Source organism: Poecile atricapillus, chromosome Z (assembly GCF_030490865.1).
Source record: "Poecile atricapillus isolate bPoeAtr1 chromosome Z, bPoeAtr1.hap1, whole genome shotgun sequence".
Classification (NCBI taxonomy): Eukaryota; Metazoa; Chordata; class Aves; order Passeriformes; family Paridae; genus Poecile; species Poecile atricapillus.
The window spans coordinates 62,950,029-62,969,436 of record NC_081289.1 but is presented as its reverse complement, the minus strand read 5'-3'; the positions used below and the strand labels follow the sequence as shown (position 1 = coordinate 62,969,436).

Below are 19,408 nucleotides of genomic sequence, written 5' to 3'. Positions count from 1 at the left end.
TAACCCTTTTCCACTGCAAAAAATACTGAGTTATGCTACTAATAAACCTCAGTTGATCTTATTTTGCCCCGTTTCTCTTTTACAGGTCTCCATTTAGCTTAATCAAGAAAGCATTCCTTCTGATTTTACAACTTCCTCTCAGGCATGAGCACAGCAAATGCACCTCAAATCCTCTGCCAAATCTAATATTTAGGGAATCTGTTAACATCCAGAAAAAACACAGAGACACCCTCTGATGAGGCACTGATAATCCTATAGTTGGCAGCGCAGGCAGCTTTCCTTGGACCAAGGGAGCCAAGCACTGTCACTGATAGGAACTTTAGTGGGGATATCTAAGAGTTTACAACCTCGTTATTCTACAATTTTGCAGCACTAAACACAAAGGGAGTCTTAAATTATGTAGGCTCCTTTACTGTTAGACTCTTAAATTTTAAGGCATATTCACAGAGCAGCACGAAAGTCTAGAGTGTTAAACACACCTTGCAGGTTTTTCTGATACACTGAGAAAAAAGAAGAGTATTTTCATTTATTAGCAGTCCAGAAGGTGGCAAACATTCAGCTATTGCTAAACTCCTGTTAGGTAATTTCAGCATGCCATGATAAACAGTATACCACAAATACTTCAGGAGTTTCAAATGCCTGAAGATAGATTTGATGTCAACTCTTTTTCCAAGCTTACAGATCTTATTCATAGCAAGTCAGCCTTTATGAACTGGAACCATTCAAAAGAAAGTCAACAAGGGTATTTTTAGGAGCAAATACTCCTAGGCATGAAACAGAATAATAAGCTTTAAAGGTTCATAGTCAAGCCCACACACACCACTGGCCAACATGGGGATACACACTATTTCCAGCACTCCATTTAACCATGAGTAAAATTTCTTTCCAGCTATATCAAACAGGAAGCTTCCAAACATTTCAACCAGCAATAACATGTATAACCACTATGTGGTTTTTATATATAAGAATAATTATCGTGGTGCACAATTAACACATATAGTCCAAGTACATATTAGCACTAGCTCTAAGTAAGTTTAATTTTATGCATATAAATTCACCTCTGGTTACAAGAAAAATCCTGAGGAAGCTCTTAAACACACAAAATCTTAAGGCAAATACACCATTAAAGCAAATACTAGCAATATAAATGAAAAATATTCCACTGCTCAAAGTTAGGAGATTTAAAAAACAACTATGTGACAGGAATCTATTATTTCAGAGCCCAAGTATTTTTTTATCTGGAGTGTTGCATTTGGGCCTTGCTTTGGGTGGGTTTTTGTTTTGGGTAGGGGTTTTTTAGTGGTTTGTTTTGTTGGTTTTCTATGTGTTTAGGAGGGGGCAGGGGACAATGGCAAATTGATTCATCCATACTACACAGGGGATCAGCTTCCACTTTATGAGGCTGAAAGTCTTATATTTGTAATGGATTCTCAGCAAATCCTTCAGAAAGCAACGGAAGTCCTGTATTCAGCACTTCAAAATGCATACCAGGTCCTGTCCTGTCCTCCAAGGGAATCACTCACAGGGCTAAAATAATCCCAGCTGCAGGTTTAGCAGCTGTTCAGCGTGACTATTTCTGTTTGGGTAAGTACGTGTTTTAAACACCCCTGCAATAAACGGGCTCCATACTGCTGATGTTAGCAGAAAAAGTCAGGGAGATAAGGAAGCACACCTAGGGGATAAGGAACACGCAGACTCTGAGGGACCCAGAGCTCAATTAAAATAAGTGCCTCCACAGGCAGGGTAGCTGCTCCTTTTGATGTCTTCCCTTGCAAGACATGCATACACTTTCACTTTGACCTCTAGGAACACTCACTCATTGGCTTTCTCACCTTCACAGGTATGTAACTGAACAAGACTATTGGTCTCATCTTGCTCAAGGCATTTTTCATTTAATATATCCCCAATAGTGATTACCAAGCATAAGGTTGGAGCTTAATAAACAGAAAAGCAAACTTTATTATACATTTCATTAATTATTAATATACTAAAGTCTTTCATGGGCATTCCAAAATGTCTAATACTCCTGAAAGAGAAGGCAAATTGTCCTCATGCCCATTTCTCATGTTTAACTAAAGCAACACAATATTGGAACTAACGAGTTTTGCCACGGTCTATTTCTGGATGCAGAAAGTGCCCTAAATGATAATGATGCATTTACAGCAGTCATGCAAATGCTTAGACTCCATATGATAGATGAGGACAAAATAGAAAGGCTTTTAAATTGTGTATTTTCCACTTTCCCTTGGAAAAACTGCTGCCACCCAGCTTCAGGCTATCAGCAACAACCTCTGATTACCCAAAGCACATCATCCTTGTCAGCTACTAACACAGATGAAGCAATTCCTTCTTGGAGCTTATCAACAAGATTCCTCAGTCTCCAGGATTTCTGCACCCAGAGAGAGTTATGAGCTTAACCAGCATCAAGGTACATTGAGGCCTGACAAAAAAAATAAATTAGGAGAGTGAAATTTCCATTTCTTAGGTAATTTAAGACACTACTACAATTGAAACTTTGATGAAATCCTCCACTGCTATTGTGGGAATTATTCTTCAGAAAGCCTTTTCTTAGTATTTTGCAGTTATTTGTTCTCTAAGCAATCTATTTTAAAACATCTACAAAATCCTCTGACTCCCAAAGTATTTCTGTTGACTAAACACCTGAAGAAGTTAGAGGGGAAAAAAAGGATTTGTTCTACTGAAAAGGATTTGTCATTCTGCTAGAAGACAAAAAAACTTAAAAGTTTTATCTTGGGTTTACCAAATATGAAAAAAACACTTCAATTTAATTATGAAAGCTGTTGCTATTTCTTTGGCACACTTAACAAAGGCTCTGAAAGCCTTTTTCTTTCAGTCATATCAGCTGTTCTGATACAACATACTACCCCTGCCTAAGCCTTGACCTACCCACCTTTTCTGACTCCCAGATCTACAGTAAGCCATCAATATGAATACAAGTCCAAACAGCAACTTGTCCAATTCCTTTTCAACAAGACAACAATTTTCCAACCACAAAGCAGAACCTGATAACAATATCTGTGTTGTAATAAAAAATACTAACCTTTAGAGGAAACAAGTTAGAATTTGTATTGTATTTCCAGCACTGAACTTAACTCTCAGTGCTAGAACTGGAAATTTCCATGAACAGTATTGAAATAGCAACTTAATAAAAACAAGCTTAACAGATAAAGTAACCTTCATTGAACCGCTCCATGGACAGTCTGAACATATGCAACCAGACAAGGTTAGAGTAGTAAATCTACTACGAGGCAACTACAAAAACTAGATTCACACATTTTAGTAAGAAAGAAAGCAAAGGCAATGACAGTTCCAAAAGAAACCAAAGCCTTCTAGAGTCAGAAAACTGATAAAGAAGAAAGTGTTTAATGTCCTAAAGACAATTAAATTTCTGTCAACAGCAATGGCAAAAGCTTTGAAGTTCACTTGTCAACATTTTATCAGGTACAGATCACATCAGCTCAACAGAACAACCAGCTTTTAACAACTAGAAGTGTTTTAGTTTCAATAGATATATAGTCAGCAAAAAACAGCTTTTGCAGTCAGTTTTTCAGCTAGGTACCACAGCCAGCTTCCTTACTCTTTCCTAAATGCCTTTACAAAAAAGATGGGCTTTGCAGCACAGTCCGAAGGTAAATAAATCTGAGCTATTTTGGATGTGAGGGAAAAAACCTGAAAGCTCACCCTGCCAGACTGTCACTTCTGTACCACAAAGTTCAAATACATTCACTGCTTTCAGCTACAGCAGCAAAACATAACAAGGTGGATTTTAACAAACTGCAAGCTGACTTCAAAAACAAAGAAAAAACTTACTGTGTCAAAAACCTTGAAAGACCTCTAACAAGAGCATAAATGTCAGAATGTGTAGTAACAAAACAACTTCCAAATAGATTAGGAGTTTTTTACTTCCTGTGACTGAGGCATGAAGCACTCAGCTGGCATTCCAGAGGCACCACGTCTTTTCTACTCAAATCAAGCAAAATACATTGATCAAAAATGTTTAACCCTTTTGAGAAAGATTAAGACCAGCAGTCAAAGTTGCAGTCTTCAGAAACAAAACAACCGATTCCTAACATATAAAAAAGGATGAGTTTTAGACTAAACTGCAGTCAAATTTAGTTTGGATAGATGACTCCAAACCAGAAGTATCATGGAATGGCTTGGGCTGGAAGGGATCTTAAAAGATCATCTTGTTCCAACCCTTCATGCCATGGGCAGGGACACCTTCCACTGTCCCAGGTTGCTCCAAGCCCCACACAACCTGGCCTGGAACACTTCCAGGGATGTGGCAGCCACAGCTTCTCTGGGCAACCTGTGCCAGGGCCTCAGCACTCTCACAGGGAAGAATTTCTTCCGCATATCCAATCTAACCCTGCTCTCTGTCAGTGTGAAGCCATTCCCCTTTGTCCTGTCACTCCAGGCCCTTGTTAAGAGTCTCTCTCCATCTTTCCCATGGGTTCCCTCTAGGCACTGAAAGGCCACTGTGAGGTCTACCCTTCCCTTTCCCAGGCTGCACAATCCCAATTGTTCCCTCAGCCTTTCCTCCCAGCAGAGCTGCTCCATCCCTCTGATTGCCTTGGTGTCCCTGCTCTGGCCTGGCTGCAGCAGCTCCCTGTCCCTCCTGTGCTGGGCTCAGGGCTGGATGCAGCTCTGCAGGAGGTGCTCAGCAGAGCAGGGCAGAGGGGCAGAATCCCCCTCCCCTGCCACCCTGGGGCTCTGGGTGCTGCCCAGCACAGGGGCGTTCTGAGTTGGGGCATGTCCTGCTCTCACCCACAGCACTCCCAGGTCCTTCTGCGAGGGCTGCTCCCTCTGCTCATCCCCACCTGAATCCATCACACACAGGGATGTGCCCAACACAGGGGCAGCACCAGCACTTGGTCTGGTTAAACCTCATGAGACTCCCATGGGCCACTGCTCGAGCTTGTCCAGGTCCCTCTGGATTGCCACTGCACCCTCAGCTTGGTGTCATCTGCAAAGCTGCTGAGGGTGCCCTCAATCCCTCCATGCCATTAATGAAGATATTAAATAACACTGGTCCCAGTATGGAGCCCTGAGGGACACCACTTGTAACCAATGTCCATTTGGATTCTGAGCCACTGACTGCTTCCCTCTGGATATAACCACCCAAGTAATTCCTTTTCCATCAGCAATCCACATCTCTCCAGTTTGAAGAGAAGGATGTTGTGGGGGATCATGTCAAAGGCTTTAGAGCAATCTACATATATGACACCTGTACCCTTTTTCTTGTCCACTGATGGAGCCATTCCACTGGAAAAGGCCACAAGGTTTGTCACGCAAGATTTGCCCTCGGTTGTCTCAAATCACATTCCTGTCCTCTTTGTGCCTTATCAGAGTTTCTAAGAGTCTGTCCTATGATACTCCCAGGCACAGAGGTGAGTTGGACATGTCAGTAATTCCCAGTCTTCCTACTCCTTTTAAAGACAGGTACAATGTTTCACTCTTTCCGGCCACCTGGAACTTCACCTGATTGCCATGGCTTTCCAAATATCCTTTTAACTACAAAGAACACTATTTTTGGTTATACATCAAAAAAGAGAAAGCATAGAAAAATCTATAAGGAAACCAACTGATTGCTATACAGAAGTCTAATATTTCTTTATCCAAGGATAAAGAAAGGTATGCTCATGCATTATACATTAGTCTACTCACACTGCACATGAAACAGACTGCAGTCCAGACCTTTTGTAAAGAATACACTGACAAGTCCAAGGAAACAGTCTTAAGTAGTAGTGTTTACAAAATGATGTAAAATAAGTCACCAAGACCACAAACACAAATAAGCCACCTATAATAAGCATCAAATACATTTAAACAAATCTTCATGAAGGTCCTCTTTTAAGTTAATTGCCATTTCTGATCATCCCTTATTGGATTTAATTCTTTGAGTTCAAATTTGTCCAAACATAATCATCCTAGTTTACAGAAATGATCATTCTTATTCACTCAGCTTTTATGCTTCCAGACATGATTATCTGATGGAAGGCAACAGCTTGGTACAGCACAGCCAGCCAGAAATCATGTTCTGCTGCCAAGTATACAATGCCCAGCAGACATCAAAATACCCCTTTTTGTCCAGAATTCTTTTTTCCTGACTGCCTCTTTATTTTATTTTGAAACACTTCTAGCAAGGAAGCCTGCTCAGGAAGTTGCCTCAGCATAAAACAAACCACACAGCAAAACTGAGGTTGGAAGGACCCTCTGGAGATCAGGTAGTCCAATCTCCTGCTCAAAGCAGGTGTGGTATCTCAGATTGCTCAGGATCATAGCCAGTTGAGAGACACCTCCAAGAGCAGTAGTTCCCAGAGTCATCATTCCCACCCCTTTTAAAGACAGGTACAGTATTTTACTCTTTCCTGTCACCTGGAATTTCACCTGATTGCCATGGCTTTCCATGTATCATTTTAACAACAAAGAACAATATTTGTGGTTATACATCAAATGATCCCACAGCCTGTCTGTAGTCATCCTACAGAGTACCCCTACAAGAGGGGTCAAGGCTTAGAATACAGTGATTTTAAAAGAACTTCTTTATAAAGAAGACAGACATATTTAACATAGTAGTAAATATATCTCCTCAAAAAACTGTAGCTATCTGCTCAACCAGAACCTCACTAGCATTAGGTCTTTTAGAAAATATATTGTAAAAACATGGGAGATGATGGGGGATATGAATTAAAATGTAATATGCTTTCACCACAAACAGCACAGTTTAGTGGTCTAGAAAATCTTACATTTCAAAGGAAGTACAGGTCACCAAAATCAAGCTGCCTAGCATAGGTCTCTGGTAAATCCAGACAGATTCCCCTGAGCTGTTTTCATGTTTGCTATAGTTCAAATTCAAAAGAGCTCCCTCTCAAATGGTAGAAGTTTGTCCTACTGAATACAGCAAATTTGGACAGTGTACTTACCTCCAATTGTGTCAGTACTGACACTGCCAAACCTTTCTTTTTACTTAAAGAAAAAGACTTGTTTTTGTAAAAGTACTTCTGCTTTATGAAGCTTCCTTTCTTTAGAGCTTAAATTATCCCAGCATCTGAAAGTCTCTGTCACATTGGGGCAGCACAAATTGCTGATATTACAAAGTACTTCATATTATCTTTCATATGTATACTTTTACACTGAGACAAGAATAACTTGCCTCAAAAAAGTTTATACTTATATCCAGATACAAACATCAGACAGGCAGTACATCCACACAGTATCTGTTGTAATTTATGTATACTTACTGTAGGTTGGAAGAGTTACTTCAGATTTAACTTTGATCATTTTAAAAGCTACTTACATGTGGCCTTCCTTGACAATAAAAATTGACAAAGGTTCAATTCTGAATCCTGTACCCTACCCAAGTGGATAATCCTCAAGTTTATGCCCATTAAAGCTCTCAACAGAAGTAGGTCAAAATCCAAAAGGTTAATTTCTACCCTGAAGGCTATTTCTGCAGATCACAATAATGATGGTGTATTGCAGCTCTCTCCACAATTTCATAAATTGCACAAAAATAATATTTTCTACAATACGAGTAAAAAATAAAATCAAAATATTGAATAAAATATTTGGATTACCTCCCAGAAGCTATCACTAGAAACTTCTACTCCAACAGAATCATCATATGAGCCAGACATTGCTAAGTAGGAAGAGCTTGGAATTATTCAGAGCTTAAACACCTTCAGAATCTGTAGAAACAGAAAAAAATCCACATTTATGAGCATTATCAATGAAGTGGAGTTATGAAATTATGAAAATATGTTAAGCAACTTCATTCAATATTTTGATATCTAGATATTTTGATATCCATTAAATAAAAACAAGAGGTAACCACACAGAGCATTTTGGAACAGAAAAATTCTACCACACAGTTTGTAACTCTTATCATGACATTGGTTGTCCAGAAAACACTCAGTGCATCTACTTACATCACGTTTCACTAGACTCTTGAGTTTATTTAATGATAAAATTTCCTATCGTGATAAAAAAAAAAAGATTGAGCAATGAGATGCTTACTCATTAACTACTCCACTTTCAAAGCATTCCTATGAGACAATCAGCTGACCTTTGCTTCTACAACAATAACCTGCACTGATTTCTATTCCTTTTCCACTGGAAATCTGTTATACAATGAAACCCACTGGAAATATTTAAGGCCAAAATTTGTTGAGTTAAAGAAAAATAAATGTATTCTTGTCATTGCTCTATTTTAGCAAATCAAACAAACTGAAAACTCATCAGTTTTGAATTCTGAGTTTTATTAAAAAATAAATCATTACTTTAACAATTCAGACATTTTCACCTTAGCTGCAAAGAAGAAAAATATAATCTATCCTCATCGAAGCAGATGACTTAATGAATCACTGGGTATGAAAAAAGTTACGGTTACCCTAAGCTAACAGGTAAGATTAACATCAAAAACATTACTGAGACAAAAATCCAGGCACTTGCATCCACAAATGCAGTTTGTGGGCTGGAGACCAAGAGGTAGGAGAGAAAGGAAACAGCTGCCTCCCAAAACATAAACACACACACAAATCCCTATCCCATTTCTGCAGATATTTCACCAGGTTCTCCGGTTTAGATGTCTCCTGCCAAGTTTATCCCTAACTACTACCAGGGATACATACAGGTAAACAGATTTTACCACCCTTTGTAGGATGAATACTTTCATCAGTCTGTGAGTTGTAGCTCCCTCTCTTTTTTTTTTGCCTTGTCAATCGTGCTTCCCTTAAAATACCATGGGCCCTTCAAAAGGGGGCAGAAAACATCTCCAAACCTGACCTTGCTGCCCAGTGATTATGACACGCTGATGAGAGGAACAGCATTGAAAGCCTCCCAGGCAAGGAAAATTTAACACTAAATTAGAATTTCTGGGATACACTGAAAATAACTGCCATAAGGGTAGGCACTTATTCATAACAAAACCCAGCTACTGAAATGAAACAGTTCTTTGGACAGTTGCAGCACAAACATAACAAAAATACTCTGGCTAGGAAGACAAGATATTTCTTCTTATCAGTTTTTCATCCAATTAATTCATGTAATGCAATTCACAAAAAGCTTACATTAATGCTGAATATGGAACTAAAAACCACAACAGGAACATCAATTGTTACAATTTTATTTTTAAAAGACAGCCAAAATATAAGAAGGGTTCTGCAAAATGGCAAACTAGAAAGGAAAATCATATAAAGGGAAATTATTTTTACATGTTAGTGTAACAATCTTTAAATTACATAATGAGTAATTACCAAAAAAACAGTTTTTCCACCTGTACTTTTACTGAGCCAAGAGGGAAAAGTTTAAACACTATTCAATTGTCAGTTTCTCTAGTAGCACATCTTTGCATGGAATGTGTTCTTTCCAGAAAAAATTTGTCCCTTACAATTTTTACAGTTAAGGTAAGCAAAGATCACATTTGTAAGTGTGTTTTTTCACATCCTTTTCTAGAGAGCTATAAGCAGCATAAGGAGGAAACCGAAGTGCAACAAGCTTGCAACTAGCTGGACCAATTAATAAAAATAGTTTAAGATTAAACAGCTGGACATGCCATGCAGAACGAGGGAGGAATGCGGTTCTGAAGGTCATCAGGAAGGGTTAGGGCAGTTTTTCTCCACTACACCTTTCAACCAAAACGTTCACTGCCATTTGGAAGAGGTCTGGCAGACAGCTGTAGAGTTCAGCATCTCGGAAAAAGAAACTCCGAAGTATAAACTCAAAGGAAAGTTTCAGCCCATCCCATCCAGTCATCCATCCCACTCTCCCAAACCACACCAGCAGTATTTTTCCCCCTCCAATTACAGATAAAAAAGACAATGAAAGTGTTCTGAAGTAATAATACCATGTCCACTTACCTCTAACAAAATAGCTTAAACTGTATCATTCCTGCAAATTAACTCTGAAAAATTACATAAAAAGATCGAAAAAGCTCAAACACAGGAACATTTTCTTAAATGAAGGAACAGGTTGTGGTAACTGTTTTTTTTTTAAAAAAACAAAACCTTTTATTCCTTCTCAACTACAACTACATAATACATGGAGTTATCCTTTTTTTCCATAGAAGCATGAAAATGAACAGCACTCAGGAAATACTGATGGAATTAAGGTTTTAATATGCCAAATACTATGCTGTGAGAAAGTATGAGCAAGCGTATTTAGGGAAATATTGTGAAGTCATAGCAACAACTGGTACAGAAAAACACTATTTACACAGTCCTACTTAAAATAAACTGTATACTGAGATAGGAACATTAAGTGGTGTGAGTCATGCTACCCTCACAAAATAGAATTATTACAGCAGCCAGGCCTTTAGCACATTTTTTGTCAGGGTTTGGTCCTCCCATCCTCCAAGTGAATTTGCAGAGGTTTCACAAGTTCATTGCACTTTTTGTTTTGCAGGGTCTTCCATTTCACTATAAAAGTAAGCCTATGAACAACTACAGTTTGTCATGTAAAATCTAGAAAATTTAGATGGAAACAACAAGAAAGACGAGCTCAGCACAGATTATCCACAATTGATCACGTGCATCTCACAGAGCTGGGGGTTCTTTGGTCAGCTGGATTGCAGCAGAACCAATAACTCCATATGAAAACACAGTGCTCACACACACTTCCTATGTTACCACAACAGTTTGGCTTCATCCACTCTTCTTCTTCTCATTCCACAACTCCCAGGCCCATCTCTTTAGCACCTTTTTCTTGTCCCCCAACTGCTAAGCAAACAGTAGCACAGTGCTGTAGCTACCAAAAACAGCAGCCCAGAGAAAGCCTTACCAGTTGAGAGCTCCTGCTGCCTTTTGTCACAAGCACACTTTAGCCACAAGAGCTTATATAGGCTAAAAATAAACCACAAAGTCCAACTGTAGAAAGTAACTCCATCCTAAACAGTACATACTGTAATAGCTACAGAAATGATGCAAACAAACAAGGCTCCAGTTTCTTGGTCCCGGCTTTTAAGTAATTCTTGTAAATTAGGATACATTGATCTTTGACACAGGGAAACATACCTTAATAAATAAATGTGGCTTTTGTTTTTTTAAAGCTTCCTCTTAGGGAACATTCTAGCCACGCTTTATGCTAAAGACCTTGAACTTCTTCCTCACAGCTAGTGCCTCACTATGTGAAAAGAAGTGCTATAAACATCCTGAGGGCTTAACACACAAGGATTTTAGAAAATATTAACTAATAATGAGCAAGTAGACCTTCAGATACCAAACACAAAACCAGCTGAACACAAGACACTGCCTCTGCTCTCATAAGTTGGTTTTGATATTACTTTGAAAGCAATTTGCAAAATTCCTTGCTTTGTTCATGCTGAAATACTTTGGGGTTTTTTTTGTTTGTTTGTTTGTTTTGTTTTTCTGTGCAACAAATGCGGACTATTAAGCTAAAATAATGCAGAGAATCCAAAAATTTCTTCCAAGGCATTTTTCAACAGGAAGATGGGGAAAAGATTTAAAGAAATCCTTTTGTTAAACCACCTCAGGCTTTTAACAACAAATAACTTTAATGAACTCTTACTGTGAAGCAGGTAGGATTGTTTAAAGTGAGATTTTAACATTCTGATTTCTTTTGGAAGATTATGCCTATTTTGAAAATATATTTCACTAAACTCAAAAAGATGGCATTAAAAAAAAAATTTCTAATTACAGACCCATGTACTGTGATGAGCTGCTTTAAAGCATGGCAATCACTAAACCGTGGCCCTAGGCGACGAACTGGTCCACAACAGAGAAACATCCTAGAATCACAGCATGACCAGCCCAAGCTTCTAAGCATGATCAGCCCAAGTTGTTCAGGGCTTTTATACGGATGGATCTTATAAACTACCAGGGATGGAGCTGGCACAACCTCTCTGTGCAACCTATTCCAGTGATTAACTATCCTCAAGATGAGATACAGAAGAAAAAAAAAGTAATCCATATTTAGAAAACCAAATGGTGTTGCCATGCATTGTCTCCAAGGACTCTACAGATGCAAGCTGAGACAGAGACAGTCTATCAGCATCTGGAAGAGAAAAGCACCCGGTCACACTACCTTTTGAACTTATTTTTGGATTGACAGCATTTGTTACTATAGATCTCACTTGTCAAGATTCCAAGTTTCATGACTAAGAAACGAATCACGTATAAAGACATGACTCAACTTCAATTAGCTGCTCATAAGAACTTTCAGCTGTAATATTTTTCCTTATTATTCACTGAAGACTCAGGTTTTGTTCCACACAAGATAGGAAAGAAACGAGACTTGTACAGAAATACATATAATCTATGCTTTAAGTGTGAACTACTGTGGTTGGCTACCAAGTGTACCTGCCATGAATATGCTCAATCTCATATTCTCTGGTTAAATAAAGCAATTTAGATACTACTTTCTCTTAACTTGCTCTATAAGAGTTTCCAGTTTTCAGGGTTGCAATCAGTTTACTATTTACATAGAAAAAAGTGACATAATTTCTTTAGCAATATGTGAAATCATGTACCAAAAGCTTTTAAGAATCACAGCTACTGACACGGCAAAGTCCATAAATAAATATGAAAAGTAAATACAGGAAAAAAGAATGCTTTGGTTTACACATTCAAGTGACACCAAAAAATTCCAGCCCCTGGGTGCAGGGAAGAAATGCATCAAACCATGATTAATCACTGCTACTCAATGCTGTGAAGTGTTCCAATTGAAATCAGTAGACATGACTGCATTTTAGTAATAGAGGGTAGGCCTTAGATTTTCAAAGGTAGAGGCTCAAATTGATGGCTTGGACCTAGTTCCTCAATCTATAAAAAAGGGAGAATAGCACCCTCCTCCACAGGGATCTAAAATAATCCCTTAGTCTCCACTAAGAAAACAACTCCAGCAACAAACACCAAAGAAGTCCATAAAAGGAAACTGAATCACTGTTTATTGGGGAATTCAGCCTTTATGTTATAGTTGGCAAAGTCATGCACCAAACGATATTTGGAAAGAAGTTTACAGCAACCTATTTGGTGAACCGTGAGCACTAAAGGACGGAATCTAGGAAATGCATGCTGTTATAGACTCAGCAAGCTTATTTCCTACCAGGCACACTTCTCTGAGACAGAGCAGTGCTTATTTCCTGGACTTTCTAGTTTGGATAACTGAGTAATTTGCCACCTAGACATTTTTCAGTTAGCAAATAACATAAATTGACATTAAATAACAAAAAGCTATCAGATCATAGTAGTCATTCATAACCCTGAATAACAAGAGACTCATGGCACTACTCAGTTAAGGAAATCGCCTGTGTTCAAGGCTGCTTGGTCCACAACAATCTCCTTGGTATTGGATTATATTCACCCATGCCCATGTTTGTTAAACGCTGAATGTGAAAACACTGAAAGTAGCACTCATTCACTGCCCTAAATATACAAGCCATGAACACACATTCAAGCCATAGTTTCAGCACACATCAGAAAATCACTAAAGAGATTAAACTTCTATGATAATTACACATGTAAAAAAATCCCACACAACTAGTGAGGAGAAAGTCTCTAAAATTAAACTCTTCAGGCGCCTTAACACTGTGCATTGCAATCTTACAGATGATAGATTTCATAATGAATGATAAAAAGAATAAGAACAGCCATTTATTTTATTAAATAAATGAAACTTATAATTACCGATCAAACAATTTGATTAACACACAGCACAGAAGTGTACCTGAAACACGAAGCAATGACCCAACACTCTCAAAAAGACTTAGCCTGCACATTTTGTTTCATCCATGTACAAATACTACCTCTCTATCACACTCCAAAGACTGGAAGAGCCCTGGAGTTAGCAGCTCTTATCTCCTGTCCTCCTTCCCCATAATCAGTGGCCAGACATGCTGGTTAGACACGTTGCTGTTACACATGCTGGTTTTTTGCACACTCACAACCTAACCATCCCTATGAGCTCCCACATGCTACCAGCACAGCCTCCCTCTAACTAATCCAACTAACAAGGAGATACCTGAAATAGTAGAACACTGACTTTGAAGAAAAATTAATTTTTAGTCTCAGCTTGACAAGCCAATGCATGTAGGTATATTATTTTAATTGTGCAATTTTTGTTCTGACCAGGAAATGTATTAGTTGTCTTCAGAGGCTTTGCAGAGGTTTCTATTTGCAGTTAAAAAGACGCTGACCACAGAAATTATTAACACTGCAAAATATATGCTTTAAATGGCATAGATATACCAGCTAAGATGCAAAGTTGATGAAGTGATGTGGGGAGCTTTAAAAAATTTGCATCTATTTAAAACAAACCATAACATTTTCAGACTATACTTTTTTTAATCTGGAATTATGAGGGAAAAACCTACACTAATGTTTTCTTCACTGCAAAGGAAAAAGTGCATAAAATTTGTCTTTGAATAAGTTTTGCCAGAAAACCAGCTGAAGAAGTCACAATTATTTGTCAATTAAAATAACATTAAAAAATATTCTTTGACTTTTCAAATTGAAAGTTTTCTACTGTTTAGGATCAAGTGATTAAAATGATAAAGTGCAGGAAGAACCTTAATTTAATTACAAGTGTTCACCTCTTTCAAATGTCCATTTTTGTAATGCCTGTGACATCACAAACTAATTTATATGTCCTGTCAAAGTCTCCCAAAATGAAATTTTCCATAATATCTTGGCATCCTTCCTAAATAAATAAAATCAGGATAAATATGCTTTTAGGTTTGTTTCAAAAAAAGCATGAAGGGGGCAAAAGAACACATCTTCAACTTGCAAATTATACTTTGTAAGCATTTAGTTAGAAAGAAATCTTTTAAAAGTGTCCAGATATTAAAAAAATAAATAATTGACCCTTTATCTAGTGGAATTAGATGACTTGTTATATACACTCATAATGAAAACTTATTTTCATAAAATGTCAAGGGAAATATCTAAAGCATATACACTTAATATTTAGTTTCAGGAGAATTTTACAACAGTGCAAAATCAAGGACAATGCAGAGGAGTGATATTGATGGATTCTTCAGGAAAGAAACCATGAAACAGCATTTACAGCTGCACTGACAAACAGTAGCAGACAGCAGTGACATGTACACAACTGTTCTAAAATGGCATTAATTAAGAAGCAAAATAGAGCATTACAAGAAGCACTGCCTCAGACATCAAAACTTACTTATGTGACCACCCAGCACGAACACTGCTCTACTTCAAAACAGAAATCCCACAAAGGGACATAAATTAAAAGCAATACAATAACCAATCTAGAAATAGATACGTGTTGTGGACAGCAGGCTGCATGAGCCCCGAACCATCAGTCCAAACATGATAAACAAGCTCCCCTACATTCAAACAAACATCGCAAAATATCACACCCAGCCAAAAATACTTTTGTATCAGCTGTGTCACGGTAGAGTACATTTTGGTAGGAAAAAGCAACTGTAACAGTTGTTTGGAAAGTCATTCCACATTCTGTTTACAAGCTATTTACTTAAAAAAGCATACCTTAATTCACTTGTATTTTTTCCAGCTATTGAGCTGGGCAGCATAACTGCACAGATAACCACAATACCTGCACAGCACTGCCTGACCTCCATTTCCACAAACACAATTCTCTCATCAGTGTGTACTTTAGCACTTCCTGTGGGCTGATGAAAACCTTGTAGCTCAAGCTAATGTCTTGTTTATCCTCCCCCCACAATGCAGCACTCAAAACAACACTGGGTTTTCAGTCATAATATGATTCTGTATAGTTGCAAAGCCGAATATTCAGTGTACTATACCAAATACTATACTGTACCTTTAGGAAAGGTCATGAGTAGCCCATTTTAAAGGAAAGTATTTTCAATCATACAACCGGCTTCAGTGGAGGAGAGTGTTTTTAAATATCTCAGTGAAACACGTAGGCACACTTTGCAGATGAGTCACTTAGGAAACAGATGTGTTGTTTCATAGTCAAAAGCTGTACTTTTCCATCTCAGGAAATACAGGGCTGTAATGTTAATTAATGAAATACTGACGTGCATTGAATAGCAGTAGATCTAAACCCTTAAATGAAGGTGAAACAGGACAGTCTTCCTGAATCTGAAGGTTGCACTGAGGAGATACTGTTCTTTACTTCAGGAGAGAACCAATTCAGATACCTCACCTGAACTAAATTTAGCCTGGTCTTTAACAAAGACTTGTTTCCAAAGCCTAAATCACTGTTAGAAACTAAATCTGTGCATTAACAACACATCAGAATTCCCTATCTTCTGATCATTTTAGAGAGATACAGAGATTGACAAAAACTAGGAAGGCTGACTGGGGGGCAGGGGAAGCTGCATGGGTGAACCCAGGAAAATCTGTGCACTCTTCAAGTACTAGTGGATTTTTCTGTCACTTTTTGGAGCTATAAATAAAAGGAGAAGGGGAAGTGATGATTTCCTTACCATGGATAAAGAAAAAGCATAAAGAAAACAGACCTTCCTGTAGAGTGTCTCAGAAGGACACTGCTGAAGGTGAAAGAGAAGACCCCCAGACACAGCAATATAACAGACTGCAACGTGCTCATGTTATACTTCATATAAACACTAGAGAGACACCACATTTCCACACAAAACTCCTTGGGGCTGAATGGATTTTTCTCTAGTAAGCAAAACCAGCAATTTTCTAGGCTAGATCCTCAACACAAGTAGCCTATAACATCAGAAATTATTTGCTAGCATAGCTTTTGCTCAAGGGATAGCCAAAGATAGAAGAGAACTGAACCCCAGGACTTGTACCCTAAAGCAGAAATTAAATGACCACTTTTATAATGGCTGTCTTAGATCAAAGCTGTGAAAAGGCTCTAAATAGTAGTTTCCATAATTACCAAATCTTTCTGCAGTTATTATCCCCTCACTGCCATAGCCCTGCTGACAAAAAGCACGTCAAATCATCATGCAACATTCCTCAACTCGCAAAATACATTAAAGGGTAGTTCAGTATTTGAGGAAAACACTACCAATGTAAAAGAAAGATAGCCTTACAACTTAAAAGCAACACTTTCAGCTGTGATAGTCATGAGATTATGCTCCATTTAATCAGTTTTATTTCTGGAGCTGAAACAAAATGTACAGACCTCTGCAGAATACAATTCATAAATGCAGAAAGAAAACAACCACAGGCACATTTAACTTCAACTATCCTTCTTTACAGTAAGTCAAATAAGTAATTATTCATTTAGGAACAATAAAAGATCTGTTCAAGTGTTTAAAAATCAGTGCTATACTGTAACAGTATAAAAGACCATATGACTTCATTTCATATTTAAGATTAAACAAGATTAATTCAGATTTTAAAGCAAACTGAATGCAGCTTCTAAAGAACTATTAAGAGAATTTAAATTGCTTGCTTGTGTTAAAGCTGGAGGGAAGGTTACTCAGTACTTAGTTTCATTAACATGGTCACAGAAAAAAGAAACTCTTGAATTCTATTTAAACAGACTTTCAGCTCAGTGAATCTGAAGTAAACTTTAGCCAGGACTTCTCATGTTTCTAGGCAATTAGGTTTTCTGATCCTGAAATGCATTACTGCATTATTGCAAAAAGGTCAGAAGACCTCTACTTACAGCTTAGTAAGCTAGACAACATGGGCTGCTGACTAAGTAGAATTAAACATTCCCTAAAAACATGTAACTATTTTCTTTAATAAATACAATGAAGTAACTCCTTACATATACTAGACTCACTGGCCTAAGCTCTCTGGAAGTATCCATAAATATGAGGACCAGAGATCATATTTTACTGCTTTCCCTGTACATGTAATTTGACAAGGAAAGACAGAAGGGGAGGGGGGGGTGGTGCTGGTTCTGGTTTGTCTGGGCTTTTTTTTAAACACATATCGTACACTTACACCTACTTTAACCCTAATGCAACTGAAAAATCAAGAGTTTTCAATGTGTAAAATAAAGTGCTGCTTTAAAAGAGGCACATGAGATTCAGGTTAGGTAAGAGAGAAGATGAAGGTTTCTCTTTGGTTTGCAAAAGTTTCATTAATCTTATTAAGGGTTTAGAAAAGAAAGCACAGCAGAACAGCCAGTCTTCCCCATGATTTTCCGTGATCTGGATACATGTTATGTGACCTTATACAGCTCTCAAACACACAAATCACTCAGCTGTAGAATCCCTAAATGTAATAATGTGAAATGAATGCTTAAATTTAATTAAATAACGTCACAAAGAGTAGTCTTTCCTACTCTGCTGCCGCTTTTCAGGAAAAGCATTATGTCATTTTAAATTAATGCTTGACCAAAGTATAAGTAGGTCAGCCATCTACTCTGCAACCTAAATTGGACGGAAGTTCAAGGAAAGCGGGACAAGAGGCCACGTGAACTGACAGTTCTTGCACTCACCATCACCATTATGTTTTTGCAGTTAATAAAGCTGTGCCATCACTGACTGTGAAGCACTGAAACAGCTGCAAGTAACCTGAATTTGGGGAAAAATCAGAAGACAGAAAAAAGAAAGGTACATAACCCCAACCAAATTCAATTTAGTGCTCTCTCAAGGGAAGTCTGAAAAACTGCTGTTGAAAATTCAAGTACACAAGACTAATATCAAATAAGACCAAAAAAGATCATGGTATTGAAACAAAGTCTTAGAAAAGCAAGTGTCTTTTTTCTCATATATGCTGCTAACTTCAGCATTTTAAATGGTTACATAAGGATGCAAAATCAATTGCTACTACAGGTACAATATCACACCTTTTTTCTTTTTGAATTTAACTTAACTCATATGTCCATAATCCCTACACTCACAAAATAGCCATATGATAGTCATAACAGCTGAAAAACACCGGCACAAATAGCTTCAGAATAAAGTGATCAAATTTCTTTAGCTATTTAGTTTACTGCAAATCATTCTACACATAATCATAAAACTGCTGAATGTTAGACTCTAGGAAGTCTGGAGTCATTATATTCAAATGGAACATCATCTTCTAAGTGAAAATAGAATTCAATTGGTATTTCTGCATGATGTGTAATAACATGAAGCAATCTCAGTAGAAAAAAGTTAGTATCATTTAATAAAATCATTCTGGAATTACAACATCCAATTTGCACACACTCAAAAGGAACAGCTTGAGCTGGATTTCTAACATGTACTTTTTGCATAAACCACATATATATAATAGTCTATATGCACACAAACACATAAACCCAGATACAGAGTTTTAGCCTAGAGCTATGTTTAACACGTTGAGATTTTCAGCCATCTTATAAAAGGCACTACCAGGGTCCACCTCGAAGAGATTTTACTACTTAGTAAGTGATGTCATGCTGCTGAGTTCAGCCTGAATTTCTCACTAGATTCCATCCCACATTTGTCTCCCAAGGTTTGTGTTTGAGCTGACAGCTGGGATAGCCCCACACTCCTGTCCAAGACCAGGGTGGGGTGACA

At 37.8% G+C, this 19,408-nt stretch overlaps 1 protein-coding gene across 4 annotated transcripts in view; it reads right to left on the bottom strand.

The window, feature by feature from the left end:
* Nucleotides 1-19,408, bottom strand: part of LOC131592650 (protein kinase C and casein kinase substrate in neurons protein 2) — a 53,864-nt gene that overhangs the window by 18,498 nt on the left and 15,958 nt on the right. For 3 of the 4 annotated variants that reach the window (XM_058864304.1, XM_058864305.1, XM_058864307.1), the window contains exon 2: nucleotides 7,602-7,712. The exons of the other annotated variant lie outside the window; for it this stretch is intronic. In XM_058864304.1, coding sequence (XP_058720287.1) covers nucleotides 7,602-7,661 — 60 coding nt within the window. In that variant the 5' untranslated portion in view covers nucleotides 7,662-7,712. The remainder of the gene's footprint in view (nucleotides 1-7,601; nucleotides 7,713-19,408) is intronic. 4 annotated transcript variants of the gene reach the window in all.